Source organism: Delphinapterus leucas, chromosome 11 (assembly GCF_059928025.1).
Source record: "Delphinapterus leucas isolate spDelLeu-1000000601 "Yukka" chromosome 11, BTC_Dleu_Yukka2, whole genome shotgun sequence".
In the NCBI taxonomy this organism is placed as follows: domain Eukaryota; kingdom Metazoa; phylum Chordata; class Mammalia; order Artiodactyla; family Monodontidae; genus Delphinapterus; species Delphinapterus leucas.
In genome coordinates this window covers 49,115,366-49,139,834 of record NC_143139.1, presented here as the reverse complement: position 1 = coordinate 49,139,834, position 24,469 = coordinate 49,115,366, and the positions used below count along the sequence as shown (strand labels likewise).

The following is a 24,469-nucleotide window of genomic DNA, read 5'->3' as shown; positions in this document are numbered from 1 at the left end:
TTTGTTCTTCTTTCTCTAATTGGTTTAGGTGCAAGATTAGGTTGTTTATTCGAGATGTTTCCTGTTTATTAAGGTAGGATTGTATTGCTATAAACTTCCCTCTTAGAACTGCTTTTGCTGCATCCCATAGGTTTTGGGTTGTCATGTCTCCATTGTCATTTGTTTCTAGGTATGTTTTTATTTCCTCTTTGATTTCTTCAGTGATTACTTCGTTATTAAGTGGTGTATTGTTTACCTTCCACGTGTTTGTATTTTTTACAAATCTTTTCCTGTAATTGATATGTAGTCTCATACCATTGTGGTCGGAAAAGATACTTGATACAATTTCAATTTTCTTAAATTTACCAAGGCTTTATTTGTGACCCAGGATATGATCTATCCTGGAGAATGTTCCATGAGCACTTGAGAAAATGTGTATTCTGTTGTTTTTGATGGAATGTCCTATAAATATCAATTAAGTCTATCTTGTTTAATGTATCATTTAAAGCTTGCGTTTCCTTCTTTATTTTCATTTTGGATGATCTGTGCATTGATGAAAGTGGGGTGTTAAAGTCCCCTACTGTGAATGTGTTACTGTTGCTTTCCCCTTTTATGGCTGTTAGTATTTGCCTCATGGTTTGAGGTGCTCCTATGTTGGGTGCATAAATATTTACAATTGTTATATCTTCTTCTTGGATCGATCCCTGGATCATTATGTAGTGTCCTTCTTTGTCTCTTCTAATAGTCTTTACTTTAAAGTCTATTTTGTCTGATATGAGAATTGCTACTCCAGCTTTCTTTTGGTTTCCATTTCCATGGAATATCTTTTTCCATCCCCTCACTTTCAGTCTGTATGTGTCTCTAGGTCTGAAGTGGGTCTCTTGTAGACAGCATATATATGGGTCTTGTTTTTCTATCCATTCAGCCAGTCTGTGTCTTTTGGTGGGAGCATTTAATCCATTTACATTTAAGGTAATTGTCGATATGTATGTTCCTATTCCCATTTTCTTAATTGTTTTTGGTTATTGTAGGTCTTTTCCTTCTCTTGCGTTTCTTGCTTAGAGAAGATCTTTTACATTTGTTTTAAAGCTGGTTTGGTGGTGCAGAACTCTCTCAGCTTTTGCTTGTCTGTAAAGGTTTTAATTTCTCCATCAAATCTGAATGACATCCTTGCTGGGTAGAGTAATCTTGGTTGTAGGTTTTTCTCCTTCATCACTTTAAATATGGCCTGCCAGTCCCTTCTGGCTTGCAGAGTTTCTGCTGAAAGATCACCTGTTAACCTTATGGGGATTCCCTTGTGTGTTATTTGTTGTTTTTCCCTTGCTGCTTTTAATATGTTTTCTTTGTATTTAATTTTTGACAGTTTGAGTAATATGTGTCTTGGTGTGTTTCTCCTTGGATTTATCCTGTATGGGACTCTCTGTGCTTCCTGGACTTGATTAACTATTTCCTTTCCCATATTAGGGAAGTTTTCAACTATCATCTCTTCAAATATTTTCTCAGTCCCTTTCTTTTTCTCTTCTTCTTCTGGAACCCCTATAATTCTAATGTTGGTGCGTTTAATGTTGTCCCAGAGGTCTCTGAGACTGTCCTCAGTTCTTTTCGTTCTTTTTTCTTTATTCTGCTCTGCAGTAGTTATTTCCACTATTTTATCTCCCAGGTCACTTATCCGTTCTTTTGCCTCAGTTATTCTGCTATTGATCCCTTCTAGAGTATTTTTCATTTCATTTATTGTGTTGTTCATCGTTGCTTGTTTCATCTTTAGTTCTTCTAGGTCCTTGTTAAACGTTTCTTGCATTTTGTCTATTCTATTTCCAAGATTTTGGATCATCTTTACTATCATTATTCTGAATTCTTTTTCAGGTAGACTATTTCTTTGTTAGGTCTGGTGGGTTTTTATCTTGCTCCTTCATCTTCTGTGTGATTTCCTGTCTTCTCACTTTGCTTCTCTTACTGTGTTTGGGGTCTCCTTTTAGCAGGCTGCAGGTTTGTAGCTCCCGTTGTTTTTGGTGTCTGTCCCCAGTGGCTAAAGTTGGTTCAGTGGGTTGTGTAGGCTTCCTGGTGGAGGGGACTAGTGCCTGTGTTCTGGTGGATAAGGCTGGATCTTGTCTTTCTGGTGGGCAGGTCCACATCTGGTGGTGTGTTTTGGGGTGTCTGTGGCCTTATTATGATTTTAGGCAGCCTCTCTGCTAATGGGTGGGGTTGTGTTCCTGTCTTGCTAGTTGTTTGGCATAGGGTGTCCAGCACTGTAGCTTGCTGGTCGTTGAGTGAAGCTGGGTGTTGGTGTTGAGATGGAGATCTCTGGGAGATTTTCGCCATTTGATATTATGTGGAGCTGGGAGGCCTCTTGTGGACCAGTGTCCTGAAGTTGGCTCTCCCACCTCAGAGGCACAGCACTGACTCCTGGCTGCAGCACCAAGAGCCTTTCATCCACACGGGTCAGAATAAAAGGGAGAAAAAGTAGAAAGTAAGAAAGAAAGAAAGGGGATAAAAGAAAATAAAGTAAGGTAAAATAATATAAAGTTATTAAAATAAATAATTATTAAGAAAAAATGTTTTTTAAAAAGTAAAAAAACCAAAAAACGGATGGATAGAACCCTAGGACAAATGGTGAAAGCAAAGCTATACAGACAAAATCTCACACAGAAGCATAGACATACGCACTCACAAAAAGAGGAAAAGGGGAAAAAAATCATAAATCTTGCTCTCAACGTCCACCTCCTCGACTTGGGATGATTCATTGTCTATTCATGTATTCCACAGATGCAGGGTACATCACGTTGATTGTGGATGTTTAATCCTCTGCTCCTGAGGCTGCTGGGAGAGATTTCCCTTTCTCTTCTTTGTTTGCACAGCTCCCGGGGTTCAGCTTTGGACTTGGCCCCGCCTGTGTGTGTAAGGTCGCCGGAGGGCGTCTGTTCTTCGCTCAGACAGGACAGGGTTAAAGGAGCTGCTGATTCGGGGGCTCCGGCTCACTCAGGCCGGGGGGAGGGAGGGGTATGGAGTGTGGGGCGAGCCTGCGGTGGCAGAGGACACTGTGACGTTGCACCAGCCTGAGGCGCGCCGTGCGTTCTCCCGGGGAAGTTGTCCCTGGATCCCAGGACCCTGGCAGTGGCGGGCTGCACACGCTCCCCGGAAGGGAGGTGTGGAGAGTGACCTGTGCTCGCACATAGGCTTCTTGGTGGCGGCAGCAGCAGCCTTAGCGTCTCATGCCCGTCTCTGGGGTTCGCGCTGTTAGCCGCGGCTCGCGCCCGTCTCTGGAGCTCCTTTAAGCAGCGCTCTTAATCCCCTCTCCTCGCGCACCAGGAAACAAAGAGGGAAGAAACCACACTAAAGTTTGCAAATTATTTTACAAGTTGAGTCAATTCTAACTACCTTATTAAAAATAAATATATAGCCTCCTAACAGACTTCTTAAAGTTTTTTTCTTTCTCCCTGTATGAATTCTTCATGTTTCTTTATCTTCTTTAACTTGCTTATCAGACACAGATTTCAAGAAATGCCAGTAAGCCCTCTTTCAAGAAGAAATGCAAATGGAGTCCACAGTTGACCTGTTTACTGTACTATATGATATGCTACATTTATTAAGAAAAAAAAAAGTATGTCATTCAGGTTGAATTAATACAGTTTAACACATTTGAAGATACTCCAGACATATTACAGATTTTCCTTTATCCCAGGAATGAAGGTCTTCTTCTACATAGTTTTACAGCTGAGTGGTTTATCCTTCAAATAGTCAAAACACTCAATTCTCCAGCAATTATAGATAGAAATGATAGGCTATTACATATATATATAAATATATAAAATTTATGGCTAGCATTCTTAGAAGATATGAATCTTAACTTCAAAATGGCTATAAGGAAAGACTGAGTGAAGTTAAGGAACAGAATTAAACTACACTAAACTAAATCAAAGGCACATTCACATTCTATTTAGAAAACGAAATTCAATTCTATACCTAAACCATAGATACACAAATACAAACTGTTAATATATTAACTTTGTAGGATCAGTTGCAAATAAATCCAAATATGGTTTGGACTATCAGAGGTTTATACCCTTGTGTTACATAATTCGGCTTTTTAATCGTTTTTATGTAGAAATAAAAAATCAGATAAATAATTCTGCTCCACCCAAATACACTATCAAATGCTTGTGTAAGGCTGACAGATCTACTTTAAGCAGTTGGTATTATTCTACTATGGTGATACTGATACTTTCATAAATAAATTTTTAGTTAATCAAAAAATTTTAAAAGTGGGTCATTTTTAATTTTTCTAGACTGTAAGTGTAAAACTTAAAATAGGGATAAGAAAAATATCTGCATTTTCAAGTTTTAAGAAAATTGTATGCTGTAAAATATTTCTTCTACTTTTAGTTTCTTCATTATTTAAAAAAAATTTTTCTTTTTAATCAGAAAAAAAAGTCAGAGTCAGGCTACTTAAGTACGTAAACTCATGTGGCTTTCTGAAAGACCCTGCACCTCTCTACCTCTGTCCTCATTTCCTCATCTATAAAATGGGGATAATACTTACCTCAGAGAATTTTTTATGAGGATTAAACTAGTTAATAATGTATATGATGTGCTTATAACAGTGGCTAGCATATAGTAAACCCTCTATGTGTGTTAGTGTACAGTAACATTCTGATGGTCTTTTTCTCCAAGATAAATGAGGAGGCTTCATTAGTCATTGAAATTAACAAGAAAATGTGAACTAAGAAAAATATTTCTATTCAGTTATTCTTAATATGTACCTTCCGTGCTATTGGTTCCTGACCTTCCATCAATGTGTACCAGCTGACAAGTTTATTCCAGCCCTCAGTTGGCAACAGTATGTAATCCAATTCATCAATAAGATGCTCCTTAAGTGACTGGGCATCACCATCTACAAAAGGAAAAATAAACTCAATACATAAAAAGAAACAATACTACATATCTCTAAATACTTTGGTTGTACACATTAAAAATTACTTAAACTCATGGAGACTAACTCAGGTATTTAAATAATGAGTTTTGAAGAAAGCTCTGAAGAGGTTCACATCTAAGTCTACACATTCCAAAATAAACTGTTGCTTTACAAAGTTTCAATGTGTACCAGGCAACCAACAGTGTTAAAAAAAATAATTTTTCTTTTATTGGGCTCTTAAAAAAAATACTAAAGTGTAACTGTTAGCCAAAGGATCTGAATGAAGACTGTTTCCCAAATATTTTAAGTATCAGAGATTCCTCACATGGTAATAGTGATCGTTCTAGCATTAGCTGATGAAGAAAATTCAGAAGCAAATCAATAACCTTTAACAATGATGCCAAAGCACATGGGCTGGGAACCATGACGGAAATTACAAAAGGGCATCTCATTACTCCAGAGGGCCCATGATCTAGATTCCTCCACAGATCTGAAGCAGAGGTAGTTGTTCAGATATGGTTCTAATTCTATGATCCATTTTCAAAATTCCAGTTGAACTAGGAATGTAGTATAGGACAGGCCAGAGATAGATATCTATTTTAGATCAAAAAATGTATTCAAGGAAATTGAGTAACTTGCCCCAAATCATTCAGAAAATTGCAGGTACTATGAAAGGTTTTATTATGGAAAACCCTTTTATCTCAGTTGATTTTCAGAACAATATTATGAAGTAGATAGCTACATTTTACTTTAGTAAATAGATTCAGATATTGATTAACTTGCCCAAGTTCACATATAGAAAACTGTAGAGACTGGACTCAAACATGTATCTGTTTATGCTAATATCCATTTTCTTTCCACTGTAACAGACTACTTTGAAGTAAATTTAGGAAAAGAAAAAAAGTTTAAAAATTAAGACTTCTATGCTATTCTCCACAATAATTCAAGATTTTGAGTAAATGATTTTATTATGTAACAGAATCCAAATAGTAATTTATATCTAGTGGATAAAATAAAATGATCAATTTTGGGATCATTTTTTTAGGAGGAGAACACCCCTAAACACAGAACCCCTAATTTTTGTTACTTCTGTGCTTATTGATATAAAATTGATATACAACAAACTGTTGCAGATTTAAGGTGTAAAATTTGATAAGTTCTGACATATCACTACAAGTGTGAAACCATCATCACCAAAACGATGAAGAGATCTATCAGTATCCCCCCCACACCAAAGGTTTCCCTGTAGCGCTTTTTTGTAATCTCTTCTTGTCCGTCCAGGTCTACTGTCCTGTCCCCTGAAAACCATGTATCTGTATTTTGCAAGTGTAGACTAATTTGCATTTTCTACAATACTATATAAAAAATAGTATGTACTGCTTTGTTTGGCTTCATTTATGCTGCATCATTATCTTGAAATCCATCCATGTTTTTATGTATCAATAGTGCATTCCTTTTAATTGCTGAGTAGGATTTCATTATATGGGTATTCTATAATTTGTTTATCCATTCAGCTGTTGATGGGCATTTTGGATTGTTTCTAATTTTCTCTACTACAAATAACAGTGATGTGATCACTCATGTACAAGTTTTCATATGTAGAATGGTTGGTTCCTATGGTAAATGTATGTTTAGCTTTTTAAGAAATTACAAGACTACTTCATTCCCAAAAACAGTGTATGAAAGTTCTACTTGCTCCACATCCTTGTCAATACTTGGTATGGGCTCATCTTTTAAATTTTAATCATTTTAACACATGTATAGTAGGACCTCATTGTGGTTTTAATCTTCATTTTTCTAATGACAATTGATGTTGAGTATATTTACACGTGCTTTTTTTCCTTTAAATTTTTATTTATTTTTGGCTGTGCGTGGGCTTTCTCTAGTTGTGGCGAGCCGGGGCTACTCTTCATTGTGGTGTGTGGGCTTCTCATTGCGGTGGCTTCTCTTGTTGTGGAGCATGGGCTCTAGGTGTGCAGGCTTCAGTAGTTGTGGCACACAGGCTCAGCAGTTGCAGCTTGCGGGCTCTAGAGTGCAAGCTCAGTAGTTGTGGCACACGGGTTTAGTTGCTCCATGGCATGTGGGATCTTCCCGGACCAGGAATCGAACCTGTGTCACCTGCATTGGCAGGCAGATTCTTATCCACTGCACCACCAGGGAAGTCCCACATGTGCTTTTTGAAAACACTATCTTCTTTGGTGAGGCATCTGTTCAAACCTTTTGTCTACTTTTTCCACTGGGCTTTATGGAATTGCTTATTCTGCATATAAATATTTTATCAGCTAGGTGATTTGCAAATATTTTCTCCCACATTGTGCTTTATTGTTTCATTCTCTGAACAGTGTCATTTGAAGCATTTGTTAATGATGAAATACAAGCCAACAATTTTTTTCTTTTATCAACTGTGCTTTGTAAATTCATATTTAAGAAAACTTTGCCTAACACAATGTCACAAAATTTTTCTCCTATTTTTTTTATAGTTTTGGTTTTTACATATAGGTCTACGGTCTGTTTTGAGTTAATTTTGCATATGGTGCCAGGTATAGATCAAAGTTCACCTGTTTCTGGCAAATAGATACTTAATGCTCAAGCAGCATTTGTTTAAAAGACTATCTTCTCTCCACTGAATTCCCCTTACAATATTCTGTAAAATCAATTGGCCATATATATGTGTGGATCTACTTCTGGATTCTCTAATCTGTTCAACTGATTCTTACCTCACACCATATACAAATATTAACTTAAAATTGATCAAAGACATAAATATAACAGCCAAAACTATAAAACTCTTAGAAAAAAACATAAGTTTTTTCTGATCTTGGATTAGGTGATGCTTTCTGACACCCAAATCACAAGCAACCAAATGAAAAAAACAGATAAATTGGACTTCATCAAAATTAATTTGCGCTTTAGAGGCACCATCAAGAAAGTAAAAGACAATCCACAGGTTAGGAGACAATTTTTGGAAATCATATGTCTGATAAGGGACTAGTATTCAGAATACATAAACAACTCTTAAAACATAATAAGTAGACAAATAACCCAATTAAAAAATGGGCACAGGATCTGAATGGACATTTCTCCAAAAAAGATATAAGCAGCACAGACAAGATACTTAACATCATTAATCACTAGGGAAGTACAAATCAAAATAACAATAGATACCACTTCATACGCATTAGGATGGCTACAATAAACGAACAATGACAAGCGTTGGCATGATGTGGAGAAACTGGTACCCTACTTCTTGCTGGTGGGAATGTAAAATGGTGCAACTATTTTGGAAAAGTCTAGCAATTCTTCAAATAGTTAAACACAGAGTTACTATATGACCTAGTAATCCCATGCTTAGGTATAGATCCATGAGAAATTAAAATATAAATCTACACAAATATTTGTATGTGAATGCTCAGAGCAACATCATTCATAATAGCCAGAAAGTGAAAACAACCCAAATGTCCATCAATTGATGAATGGATAAATTAAATGTGGCATATCTCCATATAATGGAAAATTACTCACCCATAAAAAGAAATGAAGTACTGATTCATGCTACATGAAGACACTTTAAAACTTTGTGCTAAGGGAAAGAGGTCAAACGGTAGGGTCACATATTGTATGACTCCATTTAGATGAAATGTCCCTAAAAGGCGAATCCATAGAGACAGAAGTATACTAGTGATTGCCTATGGCTGGGTCTTGAGTGGGGATGGAGAGTGACTGCTCATGGATACGAAGTTTCTTTCTGGGGTTATGAAAGTTTTGTGGAATTAGACAGTGGTGATGGTTGTAAAACTTTGTGAATATACTAAAAAACAGTGAATCACAGAATTTAAAAGGATGAATTCAACGGTATGTAAATTCTGTCTCATTTTTAAATGAGAGAAAAAAACTTACTAGGAATGTGATTTGGAATTGTGTTGAATCTGTAGATTGAGTGGGGGTATTTAACAATATTGAGCTTTCTGATCCACTAACATAATTTCTGTCTTTATTTAGGTTTTATTTATCTCAGCAATGTCTTATAGTTTTTAGTTTACATGTCTTGCACATGTTATCAGATTTATCTGTATTTTATATTTTTGGTGCCACTATAAAATGTACTTTTAAAATTTCAATTCATGTTAGTTCATTTTTAGTGTACAAAAATACAATTGGTTTTTGAATAATGATCTTGTAATCTCATTTATTAGTTCTAGAAGTTTTCTTTTTATAGATTCCATTAAATTTTCTACATAGACATAGGTGTATGTGAATAAAGGAAGATTTATTACTTCTTCCGATACAAGCTGTATGCCTTTTAACTCTTCTTCTTGCCTTATTACACTGCCTAGGCCCTCCAGTACAATCTTGGCTTGAAGAGCTGAGAGTAGACATCCTTGCTTTTTTCTGATTTTAGAGGGAGAGGACTCAGTCTTTCACTGTTGAGTATGTCTTCTGTAGGTTTTCCATAGATGTCCATTATGAGGTTGAGGAAGTTTCCTTGTATTTTACTCTTTTGTTTTATATGATATATTATCTTTGTAATATTTATTTCTCTATTTATACTTAATGTTTATTTCTATATATATCCTCTTTATTGTTGGACTTGATTTACTAAAATTTTGTTAATAATTGATGCATCTATGTTCATGAGGGATAATGGTCTAGAATTTTTTCTCTTGAAATGTTTCTGCCAGATTTTGGTATCAAGGTAATGACGGTTTCATAGCATGTATTGGGATGTATTCTCTCCCAATTTTCTAAAAGAGCTTTTGTTATTCAGGGCTATTCAGAGAATCCATTCTTTTGGAGTGAGCTTTGGTAGTTTTCATCTTTCAAGAAATTTGTCTTTTTCATCTCATTTGTTGAATTTAATGGCATAAAGTTCATAATATTCTTTTATTCTCCTTTTGCTGTTTGTAGATTTCTGTATTGATGTTACCTCTCTTGTTCCTGATATTGGTAGCTGTGTCTTTTCCCTTTTTCTGGTGATCAAACTAGGTATTTATAAATTTTATTATCTTCACAAAGAACCAGTTTTTGGTTTCATTGATTTTCTCTATTTTTCTATTTCCTCTTTAATTTCTGTTCTGAACTTATTAGTAGTTCCTTTCTTCTGCTTGATTTAGGTTTAATTTATTCTTACTTTTAGTTTGAGTCAGAAACCAAGGTCAAAGATTTCAGACCTTTCTTTTCTTTATAGATGTTAAGGGCTATATATTACCCCCCCACATACTATTTACCTACCTTCCACAAATTTTGATATGTTTTGTTTTCACTTTCATTTAGGTAAAAATACTTGCTAATTTCCCCTTTGAGTTCTTTTTGACCCATGGCTTATGCAGAAGTATGTTAGTCTCCAAACATGTGAAGATGTTCCAACTGTCTGTTATTAACTTCTTATTTATTCCACTGTAGTAAGAAAACATATTTCATATGATTTAAATCCTTGTAACTTTATTTATTTATTTTAAATTTATTTATTTATTTTTGGCTGCGTTGGGTCTTCGTTGCTGCACGCGGGCTTTCTCTAGTTGCGGTGAGCGGGGGCTACTCTTCGTTGCAGTGCACGGGCTTCTCATTGCGGTGGCTTCTCCTGTTGTGGAGCACGGGCTCTAGGCGCGTGGGCTTCAGTAGTTGTGGCACACAGGCTTCAGTAGTTGTGGCTCATGGGCTCTAGACCACAGGCTCAGTACTTGTGGTGCATGGGCTTAGTTGCTCCGTGGCATGTGGGATCTTCCTGGACCAGGGCTCAAACCCGTGTCCCCTGCATTGGCAGGCGGATTCCTAACCACTGCAGCACCAGGGAAGCCCCCTTCTAACTTTATTGAGACAGGTTTTATGGCCCAGAATATAAACTAAATGCTTCACGTGTACACCTAAAAAGAATTGTCATTCTGCTGTTGTTCAGTGGAATATTCTATAAATGTCAATTAGGACAGGTAGGTTGATTTATTTCATTACTACTTTTCTGTCTACATATTTTCTATCATTTATGGAGAGAAGAATATTGAAATATCCATTATATAATTGTGGATATTTTTCTATTTCTCCTTGCAGTTCTATCAGTTTTTGCTTCATATATTTTCAAGTTATGCCATTAGCTGGGTATATATTTAGGATTATTATGTTTTCTTAACAAATTGTCCTGGCCCATTTATGATCATGAAATGAACTTTTATCCCTAGTAATGTTCTCCATTCTAAAACTTAACGTCTGATATTAATATGGCCATTCCACCTTTCTTTTGATTAGTGTTAGTATGTGTATTAGTTTTCTATTGCTACATAACAAATAACCATAGTAGTTTAAAACAACACCCATTTATTATCTCACAGTTTTGTGGGTTAGAAGTTCAGATGGGCTCAACTGGGTTTTCTACTTAGGGTCTTACAAGGAAGAAATCAAGATGTCACCAGGCTGGTCTCCTATCTGAAGGCTCTGGGGAAGAATCTACTTCCAAGTCCATTCAGACTGTTGGCAGAATTCAGTTCCTCATGGCTACAGGTATGAGGTCCCTGTTTCCTTGCTAGCTGTGGGCCCAATGACTCTCTTTGTTCCTAGAGGATGCCTGTCTTCCTTCTCACGTAGTCCCCTCCATTTTCAAACCAGCAATGAGTCCTTCTCATGCTTTGAATCCTCACTTCTACAGCTACCAGCCAGAGAAAACTCTGCTTTTAAAGGGCATGCACGATTAGATAAAGCTCACTGGGATAATCTCCCTTTTGTCATATAATATAAATAATCACAGGAATGATATCCTTTTCTCAGGTTCCACTCACACTCAAAAAGGAGATGATTATGTAAGAGGAGGGTCACTGGAGGTCAGTCTTACAATTTTTCAATCTCTTAATCTATTGGTATCTTTATATTTAAGGTGGGTTTCTAGTAGACAGTATACAGTTGGGTCTTTTTTTTTTAATGCAATCTTACAGTCTCTACTTCAAATTGGGATATTTACATTAAATACGACTGTTCATAGAGCTAGGTTTAAATCTACCATCTTACTATTCGTTTTGTATCTGTTTCATTTGTTCTTCGTTCTTTTCCGCTTAAAAAATATATTTTTTAAACATTGCTATTTCTCCTTAGTATGCATTGTATTTTTCTGTTTCTTTGCATTCCAGGTAATATTTGGTTGTATCCAAGAAATTACAAATTTTATCTTGTTGGATGCTGGACATTTTTTGTATTCCTACAAATACTCTTGTGTTCTGTTCTGAGATGCAGTTAAGTTACTTGGAAATAGTTTGATACTTTCAACTTAGAAGGATAAATTTTGCCCTTCTATAGAGGCAAACCCATTCTCTGCAGTCTACCTCATGATTTATAAGGTTCTCCACTCTGGCTACTGTGAACACATTATTCCTGGACCTTTATGAGTGAAACGGAGGATACTCATCAGATCCATTAAACTATAACTGCAACCTGCCTTTACTGATCAAGCACACTTTAATTGTTTTTATAAAAACCTGCATGTCCTCCAAGCTTCGCATAACCTAAACAATAAGATAGTTGCCTGAGTTGTTTTTCAGGAACTTGAAATCAGCTGTGTACAGTTCTAGGTGAAGCTAAGACTGGTTAAGACCACCGACTGTCCAACTGGGCTTGTGTGAGTGTCCGCTTGGTGACCTTTTGACATGAAAGGGCCAAAAACTCCACCCTCAGCACCTGCTAATGCCTCCATTTTCTGAACATGCATCCCACAGAGAAGCAAGTAGCTTAGTTGTACCTGCACAGAACGACTATTACCTCACTCTTTCCTTATCACCAATTACCTTTTCCCACGCTCCCCACACCTCAGACCACCCTGCTTCTTTGTTCCCATAAATACCCTGAGCCTCTTGCCATCAGGGAGGCAGATTTGAGATTTGTTCTCCCGACTCCTCACTTGGTTGCCTTATGAATAAACCCTTTCTCTGCTGCAAACCTTGGTATCTCAGAATTTGGCTTGCTGTGCATCTGGCAAATGAACCTGATTTGGTAACATGAACCTAAACGATTGTTCCTTCTAATCCTTTTTTTTTTGTGTGTGTGTGTTATGTGGGCCTCTCACTGTTGTGGCCTCTCCCGTTGCGGAGCACAGGCTCTGGACGAGCAGGCTCAACGGCCATGGCTCATGGGCCTAGCCGCTCCGCGGCATGTGGGATCTTCCCGGACCGGGGCACAAACCCGTGTCCCCTGCATCAGCAGGCGGACTCTCAACCACTGCGCCACCAGGGAAGCCCCCTTCTAATTCTTTTGGATGGTTCTTTCCTTGGCCTTGGGTAGCTTCCTCACATACATGCACTGGTCAACAGTCAGCTCTAGACTTATGAGAGCGCTTCTATAGATCTCTAGGTCTCTCTCTCTCCTTGTGTGCTGCTCATTCCTCGCTGGTACTCTGCCCTGAGAACTCTGCTGCCTTGGTCTCCGTGGACTCCAAACTCTTTCCTCAACTAAGGGAGGTTGCCAGGCTTTGCGTGAGTTTCTCCTTCTGTGCCGTGTCTTGGAAGCTCAGTGCAGTAAGCTGAGGAAATCATAGGGTTCACTTCATTTGTTTCATACCTCTCAGGGATCACTGTTCTTTGTTGCCTGATGTCCAATGTTTTGAGAACCACTGTTTCATGTTTTTTGTCAGGGTTTTAGTTCATTCAAGTGGAAGGATAAGTCTAGTCCCTGTTATTCCATCCTGGCCAGAAATGGAAGTTCTGGTACTTATGTTTTATTCTCTTTAAATGTTATGCGAGTTTTAGAAGAGCTGGCAAGTAGTAAAGGTTGTAGAAGATTAATGCAAAATCCAAGAATGTAACCATATACCACTGATCCCCAACTTAAAGAGAAAAGTCATGTGCCCATTAGCAAAATAATACACAATACAGCATTTCCCCCAAACAATAAGATAGTGCTTTCTAATTTACATTCTAGGTTTAAACGATAATAAACCCTTACTAATCAGAAATGACAAACAGGATTTGTCATGATACAGAATATAACTAATTATAACAAAATAATCTGAATTCATTAGGTCAAATCTATAATACAGTCGGCCCTCTGTATCCATGGGTCCTGTATCTGCAGATTCAACCAACCCTGGACAGAAAATATTTGAGGGAAAAAAAAATTTCAGAAAGTTCCAAAACGAAAAACTTGAATTTTCCGTGTACCAGCAACTATTTGCATAGCATTTATATTTTATTAGGTATTATAGATAACCTACAAATAATTTAAAGTATGTGGGAGGATACACAGATCATATGCAAATATTATGCCATTTTATATAAGGGGCTTGACCATCCATAGATTTTGGTATCTGAAAGGGGTCTTGGAACCAATCCACACATTGACACTGGGGGATGACTACACAAAGAAATTTCTAATTTACCAATTTATTTACATTAACATTTTCCATATTACTATAACATACTGAAACGAACACATTTACAACCTGACTGAAAGAAGGAAATAATACCTTTAAGAAGCCCAGAGTTATCAATGGGTCCAGGATATACATTTTGATCTCCCATCTGGTATTTGTCCCAACTGTCAAAGCCAACATATTTTTTCCACTGTTTGAACCAGCGACTATCGACTAGGTACCTAAAAAAGAAGAGAAATCGGTAAAGGAAAATACCAGGAACTATAGGAATAGCAGAAAATCTGGCTATTTTTTATATTTTATTTTATATCAAAGTACATGTCTACTTCCAAGGATTAATGAGAATAACTATAATGTCACAGTAGTAGAAGAAAAATATTTCACTTGTGTAAAGTATTATTTCTATTGTTCTGTAAAGTATCTACTAAAGACAAATATTAACATATACAGGGCTTCCCTGGTGGCGCAGTGGTTGGGGGTCCGCCTGCTGATGCAGGGGGCGCGGGTTCGTGCCCTGGTCAGGGAGGATCCCACGTGCCGCGGAGCAGCTGGGACCGTGGGCCATGGCCACTGGGCCTGCGTGTCCAGAGCCTGTGCTCCGCGGCGGGAGAGTCTGCGGCAGTGAGAGGCCCACGTACCGCAAAAAAAAACAAAAAACATATACATTAAAAAAAATCCTTAACAGCATTTAAAAAAAATGAAATAGCTATTCAACAGAATATTTACCAACTGAACAAAAATTCAAATGGTAATTATAAGAATCAGTCAAAATAAAATTTTAAATGCAACATGGTAAAATATAAATATGGAAAATGGTTCTTTTGTAAAAAACTTAAAGTATGTTAATTTTATATATTTAACTGTATCTTTTATGGGGTAAGGAAAGCAATTAGTAAAGGTTTGCAAGATTGATTTTAGTAATTATAATCAAAGCTTAAAATGAACTTTAAAAATAATTAGCTTCTTTACCAACAAAAGTTAGTAACAACAATACTGTCTCCAATTGTTTCTCATACATTAGTAAAATCTGCTGGGGCAAGCAGGACTGGTTTTTAATTGATTTCAAAAGTGTGATACCAAGCACTATAAGCATTACTGAAACTATATTCATCTTACTTTCAAATACCTAAATTAGTTTCTCATCAGATGACCAGTGACAGAAAAAATAAAATAATGGTTCTCTAGCAAAGAAAGCATAAAAAATTATAAATCTGAAAAACTTTACGAATTGATTTATATTATACCTACTATGCTTTGCCCCTGGTTCATAATTATTTTAAATTCTTTTCCAGAAATACCTTCCCCACACTTAACCAGGTTCAATCACAAACAAAATCAAAAGTAAAGATTAACAAAATGTTTAAAGCCCACATGTATAACCAAGTTTTTTAGAAGAACATCATTCTAATATTTCTGTGCTTATAGCACTATACATATAGCACTATAGGAATGAAACACTACAGTTATGTTTGAAGCAAAGGCACCAACATAGCAAAACCCCACAATTCTTAAATAATATTCATCAGCAGTTTAATTCCCTAAAAGTGGGTAAGGCAGAATTATCTATACATGAGTATTCCAAACCCACTACCAGGGTTACACAATGGAAAGCTCCCAAATTGTAGATTTTGATATTTATGAGAAAATAAGAGTTGAAAAACTAAGTTTTAAGAAAACCCTGTTTCTAAGATAAATAAAATAGATTAGACTAGCAATGAATTTATATGTTAAATTGATAATAAAGAAAATTATACTTAACTGTATATCACCCTCTAAAATTTTTTTACTCTTTCTCCCTTGCAATTTAAACAAGATATTCAGACATTTCATTTGCTTTCTTTGCAAATAGATGTCATACTAAGCGATCTTTCCCCTACTCCATTCATCTATTTTTCTATCATTGTGCCAATTTAATTGTCTTAATTACTTTTATATTGATATTATTTAGGGCACGTTCCCCCAGCTTCTTCTTGTTGCAAACTGTCTTAACTATCTTTGGCCATTTGATATTCCCTATGCATTTTAGAATCAGTTAATCAAGTTCCACAAAAATCCCTATTAAGATTTTGATTAGAATTGTGCTGAACTTATAGATTAACAATAATACTATAATTTAAAATGTCACTTATAAAACTTCCATTAAAAACTATTTGTGGAATACTGTCAAAGTTCTATTTATATTTACTTAAAAGATATTTCTAAAAGATGACGTTTTACCTCCCAAAGTATTTAATAAATCCTTTAGTTTTAGTGCAGGGTTGCATTGGGCAGAATTCATCTGCTGCCATAACATTTCTAGTTCAACTTTCTTTTTTAGATCTTGAACTGAGTGCTTTCTGTATAATGAAACCATTATGAGAAGAAACTCTCACAATTGATGAAAATTCAGCTGTTTTTAACACTACCTTCAATTGAAAATGGTCACCATATTTCTATTACAGGCACCTATAACTTACTTGTAGAATGTTGTGGTCATGAAACATGAGGGAAGTAGAAAAAACAGGAGCGTCTATTACTGAAATAATGTGTAGTTATAGATGCATCCTTGAAATTAGATGAACTGGACAAATAAATGAAAAAAATTATTTCAAGACATTTACACAGATTTGTTGTACTGTAAAAACTCTAATCGTAATCTATTAAGAATCTGCCCAAAACACAAGATTCCTTAATTTTAACTCATAAAAGACTCGAACAAAATCAATAGTAGCTCACTAAGTGAATAACAGCCCACTAAGTGAACAAGGACTTGAATTTATTTTACATTCTCAACAGCACTCTTAATCCTTGATATGCTATTAGGGTCCAGATGCACCCAACTTTAGCTTCTGAGTTTCTCTTTTGAATAGTTATAACTATTTGTAAAGATTAATACTTCGTGGCTTTTATTCTTGAAATATCAATCTTTACAAATAGTTATAACTGATTTTAACATGAAGTCTAAAATGCTTAACGTTGCCTAATAGGTCTTGCATGATCTGATCTGCTCCTACTTACCTCTCCAGTCTTAACTGGTACCATTTTTCTTTGTGCTGAGATCTAGTTCCTGGACACACTTTTTTCTGCCTCATGGCTCCTTCTGCCTCAAATATTCTCCTACTGCTCTCAACACCTAGTTAACTCTTATCATCTTTCAGATAGTTTAACCATCACTTTCTCAGGGAATCCTTCCAAAAGCTTCTCCCCATTTCCTTAGTTTGGAAAAGGAAAAACAAGATGGCAATCTCAGTCTACTAGATCTCAAGACTCTTTATTAACTAACAGGGATTACTTTTAATAATAACAAAATAACTAACATTTGAGCTTTACTCTTGGGCCAGGCACATACTTCTAAGCACTTTAATATACTGGCTCATTTACTCCTTTAACTACCCAATGAGGTAGGCACTATTATAATTTCATAGGCACACAGAAATTAACTTGCCCAAGGTTACAAAGTTAGTGCCAGACCTGTGATTAAGCAAATGTGTTATTAGCATAGGGAGAAGTGGAAAGACCAATGAAAACAGCACAAAGAAACAAGAACCAGGCTCAAATATATGTGGAACTATGCTGCATGCTAAAATCATTACAAACCAGTGTAGAAAGATCTGGCTATATATACGGGAAAAATTAATTAAGAGCTCTATACCTCACATATGTAGTCAGTTCTATTCGAAAAAGCTTCTTACGAAAGCCTGAATGTGTTCAACATGATTGATATACAAGGGAACAGTAACACAAATTCAGTGCATGCTTAAGCACTACTTCACCCATAAGCAGTGCGAGGACTAGGGTGAGGCAAGTGAGATGCCTAGGGACCCTAACAGGGAGTGCTTCCTTAAATTTTACACCCTAGGTGCCTTGCTTGTCTCACCCTCGTCCTAACTGAAACAAACACTAGATATATGTGGAAAATTTCCCAGCTACACTGAGCGGCACAGGTATGCACAAAACATACATTTTAAACATCTACCTACATTCACCATGTGTGTTATGAACCACACTCTCCACATCTGGTGTTACAACTCCTTGGCAGATTTCGGATAACCCTCCTTCTACCATTTCACAATCCCTCTTCAAGCAAGTCTCATCTTTTTCAAAATAAAAATACCATATTTACTGCAGTATTAATGTATTTATTAACCATTTAAAATGTGTAAAAACCATGCTACCATTTTATTATCTTTTTAAAAAAAATATGGGTCCCTGAAAAATTTTTTAAAGCTCTGTGCCCCAACCCTATTTTTCCCGTATGCCCTGTGATTTTTATTGCATGATTTTGCATATAGCACAGTGATTCTTAGGTACACATGCTGCATTACAGCAGAAACTTACAAAAATACATTGTAGTTGGATTAAAAACATAAATGTGAAAGCAAAAATATAATTTTTTAAAAGATACAGAAGAAAATCCTTATTACTTCAGAATATAGGAAGAGTTAAGACAAAAAACAAAAAATCTTAAAAGTAAAAGCTGATAAAATTGCGAGGTTAAAATGAAAAGTTTCTGTTCAACAAAGGCACCAAGTAAAGAAAGATACAGATTGGGAGAGATACTTATACTGCCTATAACCAACAAAGGATTAGAACATGAAAAACTCCTTTAATTTTTTAAAAAGAGAATGCAAAAAAAGGGCAATTCACAGAACATCAGAATGGCCTCTACACATATGAGATGTTCAATCTCATTAGCAGTATGAAAAATACAAATTAACACCATACCACATCATTCTCATGAAATTGGTGAAAACACAAGCACATGCACATGTGTCAATAATATTAAGTGTGGAGAAGATGTGTAGTAACTGCAACTCATAAACTACCAACTGGGGTATAAACTAGAATCCTCATTTTGGAGAATTTGGCAATATTTATTAAAGATGAAGATGTGCATACCATAGAATCATGTATTGCCATTGCTAAGTTTTACCCTACAGAAACTCTTGCACATATTTACAAGAATACAACTGAAGAATACATAACGCAGCATAATTTGCAAATGGAAAATTGGAAAAAAACCCCAAAACCAATATTCATCATTCCTACCAAGAAATACTACCCAAAAACTAAAATGAAAAATACTACATGTACTAACATGGATAAATCTCAAAACTGCAATGCTGAATTAAAAAATACAAGCTGCAAAAGGCTACATGTAATATAACACAAACATATTAAGATAACATAGATATGCACACACAGTACAACTATATAAAAATTTTAAACATGCCACAAATAATATTATTCATAAATCCATGCATATACTAAAAATATAAGCAAAGAGAATAATAAAAATCAATTTCTGGATGGTGGCTCCCTCTGGCAAGGGAGGGAACGGGTTAGGATTAGGGAAACATGTACAGGGAGATTCAACTGTATCTGTAATGTTTTATTTTTTTAAACTAAGAAAGGTGTACACAGGTGTTTTGTTATATTTTTCTTTCTATTCCGAAATATTTACTAGACTAATATGTTTTCTATTTAATATAGAATAAGTTTATATATATCTTTATATATACACAAAATGAAATGGAGTCAAATGTACAGACTATGAATAATGCTGCAGTCAACAAAGCTGATAGATTCAGCAAATGAAAATTTCAAGCATAAAAATAGGATAAAAAATATGTACAGCAAAATGTATAAAATGCACAGTTTTATTTTTTAAAGAAATTTATAATTTTCTATTACCTCATATTTATCTTTTACATTTTATATTACCTCTTCCAAATCCAACAGATGAATCTGCATTAGATTTGAACAAAAAGCTTACATAAGCTTTGAAGAATTTTCTTTAGAAAAACATGATTTATTTGATTATTTCCAAATTGATCAAATTATGATTCTGATATATAGTAATGTATTCATTTTCAAGAAATATTTCCTTTTGGTAACTAACGCCTAGTAAGTAAGCCAGAAAAGTAAAAAATGACTGGCTGACATCTCATAAGAAAAGAAAAGCACAAAGTACAGAAAGTAGAGATTATTACCCTTGATATCTGGGAAGATAATATAAGCAAATCAATAAAAAAAATCCTAAAACTGACAGAAATACTGATTTTGAGCTGATCAAGCTTTAGTATCAAATATTACATTAAACTATAGACTTGCAACCATCTAAAATTCAAGTAAATACTAATGTGCAAACATCTTGACAGCCCAAAGTACAGTAGTTATTAATCGCTTTACGATAAACAGACTAAGTTTCTTACACAAAGGACTCTATACCTTATAGATGAAACTAAAGGTGAAATATTTCTGAATAATATTGAGCCACCTGACTGTTCCCATATAAAAAGCTATGAAGCAAATGTACCAAAATATGCTCAAGATCATTTTACTTTTGACTAAGGCCTCTGGCTGTGGCTTAATCACTGTCATTCCCCTCTGTTTCAGTGGATTACAAGGGATTTTATGATGATGCCTCACACTAGGTCACAACTGATGATTCTCAAACACTAGTACATCAATATGAAAATATTTTGATCATGTTATTATCTGAGTTCAAAAATTACTAAAGAAAATTTCATGGAGATTAAAGATCTATGGTCTTCAATCAATATCTCAAGTCCTTTAAAGATGACCCACAATCCTCCAGCATGTCTCCATTTAGCCTTCTCTATTTCCAATAATTTGCCAGTTTCATTAAGTCTCTAGCTCATTAGGCTGAATAGGCAGCCTTGCTGCTTACTTTTCAAGGAAGTAAAAGCCCCAACTTTTTACTCTTTTGTTCCACACCTTTATCATACCTGATTCCCTTATATATCGTGGAGGATATAACCCTCCTTAAATCCAAGGCTAATAATTTTTGTTCCTAGTCTTTGGATCTAATTTCCTTCTGCCTCCTTGGAGACTTACGTCATTAACAGCCCCTATTCCCCTTGTTTCTCCCTGTATCTTTTCTCTCTCTTTTTAACTTAGCATATAAGAGGGGCCAACTCTTTTCCCCATTCCCCCTACATAACCTCCCAACTCACATATTCATTTCCTCTTCTATCTACCCCCATTTTTCTGACTTGTCCCCGCAGCCAAGCTCTCCTCAACCCTCACCTGCTCTTCAACCTAGCACAACAGATCTTCCTACCTCAATGGGCTCTCAAAAAGGTTCTCACTAAGTTACCAACGGCCACCCTAACAAATCCAAAGGATCCATAATTTTATTACCATATCAATGCTTTTAAAAATAATCTGTGATTCTACCTTTCTGGGTGGGAGGAATATATATATATTATATTATATATTATATCTAATAATAGTATGATAGTATAATTAATATTGTATTAATATGTTAACAGTAAATATATATTACATATAATTATATATATGTAATTTAACAGCATTCTCTTCCTCTGCTTAAATGTTAGTATTCCACAGAGCTGCTCTCAAATTTCTTCTTCTCTCACTGTTAATACTCTCAGTGATATTGTAACTCATACCAATGATTCCAAAATTTGCATCCCGAGGCCAGTCCTCAAGTTCTTTTTCACTCATGAACAAAATAAGTATTTTCAAAGTGGGGGCACCTTTTGGTAAATGTTAGATCTTTGCCTATCAGGAACTTAGCAGAAAAGCACACCCAATAGCAATTTGTTTTCATGATTATTTTTGCTTATAAATTTTCTTACCTCCTGAAATGAGACTTAAGTAGATGTGAATTCTAAATTTACTGTAGAAAAAGTACTAGACCAAAGTTCTCTTTCTGACATTACTTGCTGTGAGGTCTTAGAGAAGTTACTCAATGCTAAACCTTTAGATTGTTCATCTTAGAAACCGAAATACATTCATTCAAAAAATATTTATTGGAGGTCTACTACATATATGCTATTCCGTATGCATTAGTTGTTAGCAAAATAGCCAAGAGCCCTATGTTCATGGAATTCAGAGTCTAGTGGAGGAAAGTGACAGTAAATAATTAAGACGTAGTAAAATACTGTAGTAAGTGCTGTGACGCATAGGGAGCTATGAAAGCATAATAAAGGGGTCCCTATTTAGAATAAAGGAAAGCCTTTTTGAAAAAATAATATTTTAGCATATGGACAGGAGTTATTTCACGAAGAATAAGATAAAAAGCTATCTAGACTGAAGGAAAAGCACGTGCTAGGGCCAGAACAACTTTGGGAGTTAGGTATGCTGGAGGAACTGACTAAATGCAGTTGGAGTTTATGACAAAGGGAGAAGAGATGCTAGATAAGGTAGGCTGGGGCCAGACTACATAGAGCCTTTAAGGTAATTAAAGATTTTATCCTAAATGCAATGAAAGCCAATGAAAAATATTTAGAAGAGATATGATCTGATATACATTTCATGATGACCACTGGCAGTATCTCACAGGATTGCTGGGAGGTTCAAATACTCAAGAAATGTTTAATAAATCAAAAACTTACATAAAGTTATGGGTACTTCAATTGTATGGTGCTAAATATTCTAATGGCATCAAGAAAGACAATTTGTACTGTGGTCTGGAGAGAATAATCTTCAATGGCTCCAGAGAAGCGGGGTCAATTTTAGGACCCAAAATAAATCTGAGTCAATTTTAAGACAGTCCTCAAATGCAGAAAAGCTACTGTAAGAACTAAAAAAGCCAGGTTGTAGGTTTTTTGTTGTTGTTGGGTTGTTTTGGGGGGGATGATAGTGGGGAAAGATAGGAGAGTCTCAAAAGTTGTTTAGTGTTTTTATACACACTAGAAGCAAATTTAAGAAAGATATAAAGGGACCAATAAATGACTTAGAAATAGTCCTAAATACAAAGACATTTAAAAGCAGTACAGGGAAATGGCGAAATCCCAAAAGCTGGATTTAGAAAACCACAGAGCTAGTGAATGTATAGTTGTGTGTTGTTTTTTTTTTTGATTAGTACATGTTTATGCTGACAACTTTCAGATAAGCAGTTCCTTCTTAATTGCCTAATACTGACATAAATATGACGTTTATTTTTTCAAAAAAATCCTACCTTTTTCTCCTCAAAGTAGACATAATACTGTCACTCTTTTACAACTAAGAAGATACATAAAAATTTCAGCCTAATCCAATGTAGCACACTTAATCTGAAAACAACATGCGTAACTATTGTGCGTAGAATTAACAGCATAAACAATTTTGGATATTCACTCTATGACTAATCCTCTCATTTAATAAAATACTGTTTAAATTACATGAGTTGCAATAGCATAGACCATTTTTAATACTAAAAGAGATATTAATAGTATCTAGTATTTTATTTATTTGTTTTTTTGATGTGGACCATTTTTTTTTTTTTTTTTTGGTACACGGGCCTCTCACTGTTGTGGTCTCTCCCGTCGCGGAGCACAGGCTCCGGACGCACAGGCTCAGCGGCCATGGCTCACGGGCCCAGCCGCTCCGCGGCATGTGGGATCTTCCCGGACCGGGGCACGAACCCGTGTCCCCTGCATCGGCAGGCGGACTCTCAACCACTGCGCCACCAGGGAAGCCCAGATGTGGACCATTTTTAAAGGTGCTATTGAATTTGTTACAATATTGCTTCTGTTTTATGTTTTGGTTTTTTGGCCACAAGGCATGTGGGATCTTAGCTCCCTGACCAGGGAATGAACCCACATCCCCTGCATTGGAAGGCAAAGTCTTAACCACTGGACCGGCAGGGAAGTCCCGTATGTAATATTTTAAATCGTTATAAACTAGATATTTCACTGAATTTTTTTTAAGTACCACAAACTAAAACTCATCAGTAAAACATAACCAAAGAAAGCTATGAAGTTCTTTCAAATAAACCAAATAATCATCCCTTTATATCTTAATTTTTAGATCTGAAGCGTTTCCAACCTATTTTCTGCTCTGCACATTAAATTCATCAGTTGGCAAGAACTAATTTTTATGACCTCTTTTTACATCTAAACTAAGAGACAAATAAAGAACTCAGGAAGGAGGCCAAGTAAGATTGTGAAAATGAAAAGAAAACCCACAGAATCAGAGAAAATTCTGCAAATCATCCATCTGATAAGGAATTTGTATCCAGAATAAAGAACTCTTAAAATTCAATAATAAAGAACCAAATAACCAAATTGGAAAATAGGCAAAGGATCTAGACAGACATTTTCCCAAAGATATACAAAGGGTCAATAAGCATATATGAAAAGATGTGCAACATCATTAGCCACTATGAAAACTGAAATCAAAACCCCAATGAGGTACCACTTCACATCCACCAAGATGGCTATAATCAAAAAGACAGGGAACAACAAGCACTTCAAGGATGTGGAGAAACTGGAGCCCTTATCCACTGC

The 24,469-nt window shown here is 35.7% G+C and overlaps 1 protein-coding gene across 8 annotated transcripts in view; it reads right to left on the bottom strand.

Moving 5' to 3' along the window:
* Nucleotides 1–24,469, bottom strand: part of USP15 (ubiquitin specific peptidase 15) — a 161,667-nt gene that overhangs the window by 127,299 nt on the left and 9,899 nt on the right. For 7 of the 8 annotated variants that reach the window (XR_016394810.1, XR_016394811.1, XR_016394812.1 and 4 more), the window contains exons 2-3: nucleotides 14,322–14,449; nucleotides 4,737–4,867 (exon numbers count right to left, since the gene is read on the bottom strand). Coding sequence is in view for 3 of the 8 variants with exons in the window: in XM_022571647.2 (XP_022427355.1) it covers nucleotides 4,737–4,867; nucleotides 14,322–14,449 (259 nt within the window). In the remaining 5 variants the exon portion in view is untranslated. Of the gene's footprint in view, nucleotides 1–4,736; nucleotides 4,868–14,321; nucleotides 14,450–16,684; nucleotides 16,789–24,469 lie in introns of all 8 variants that reach the window. The other variant, XM_089919989.1, reaches the window with a different exon arrangement.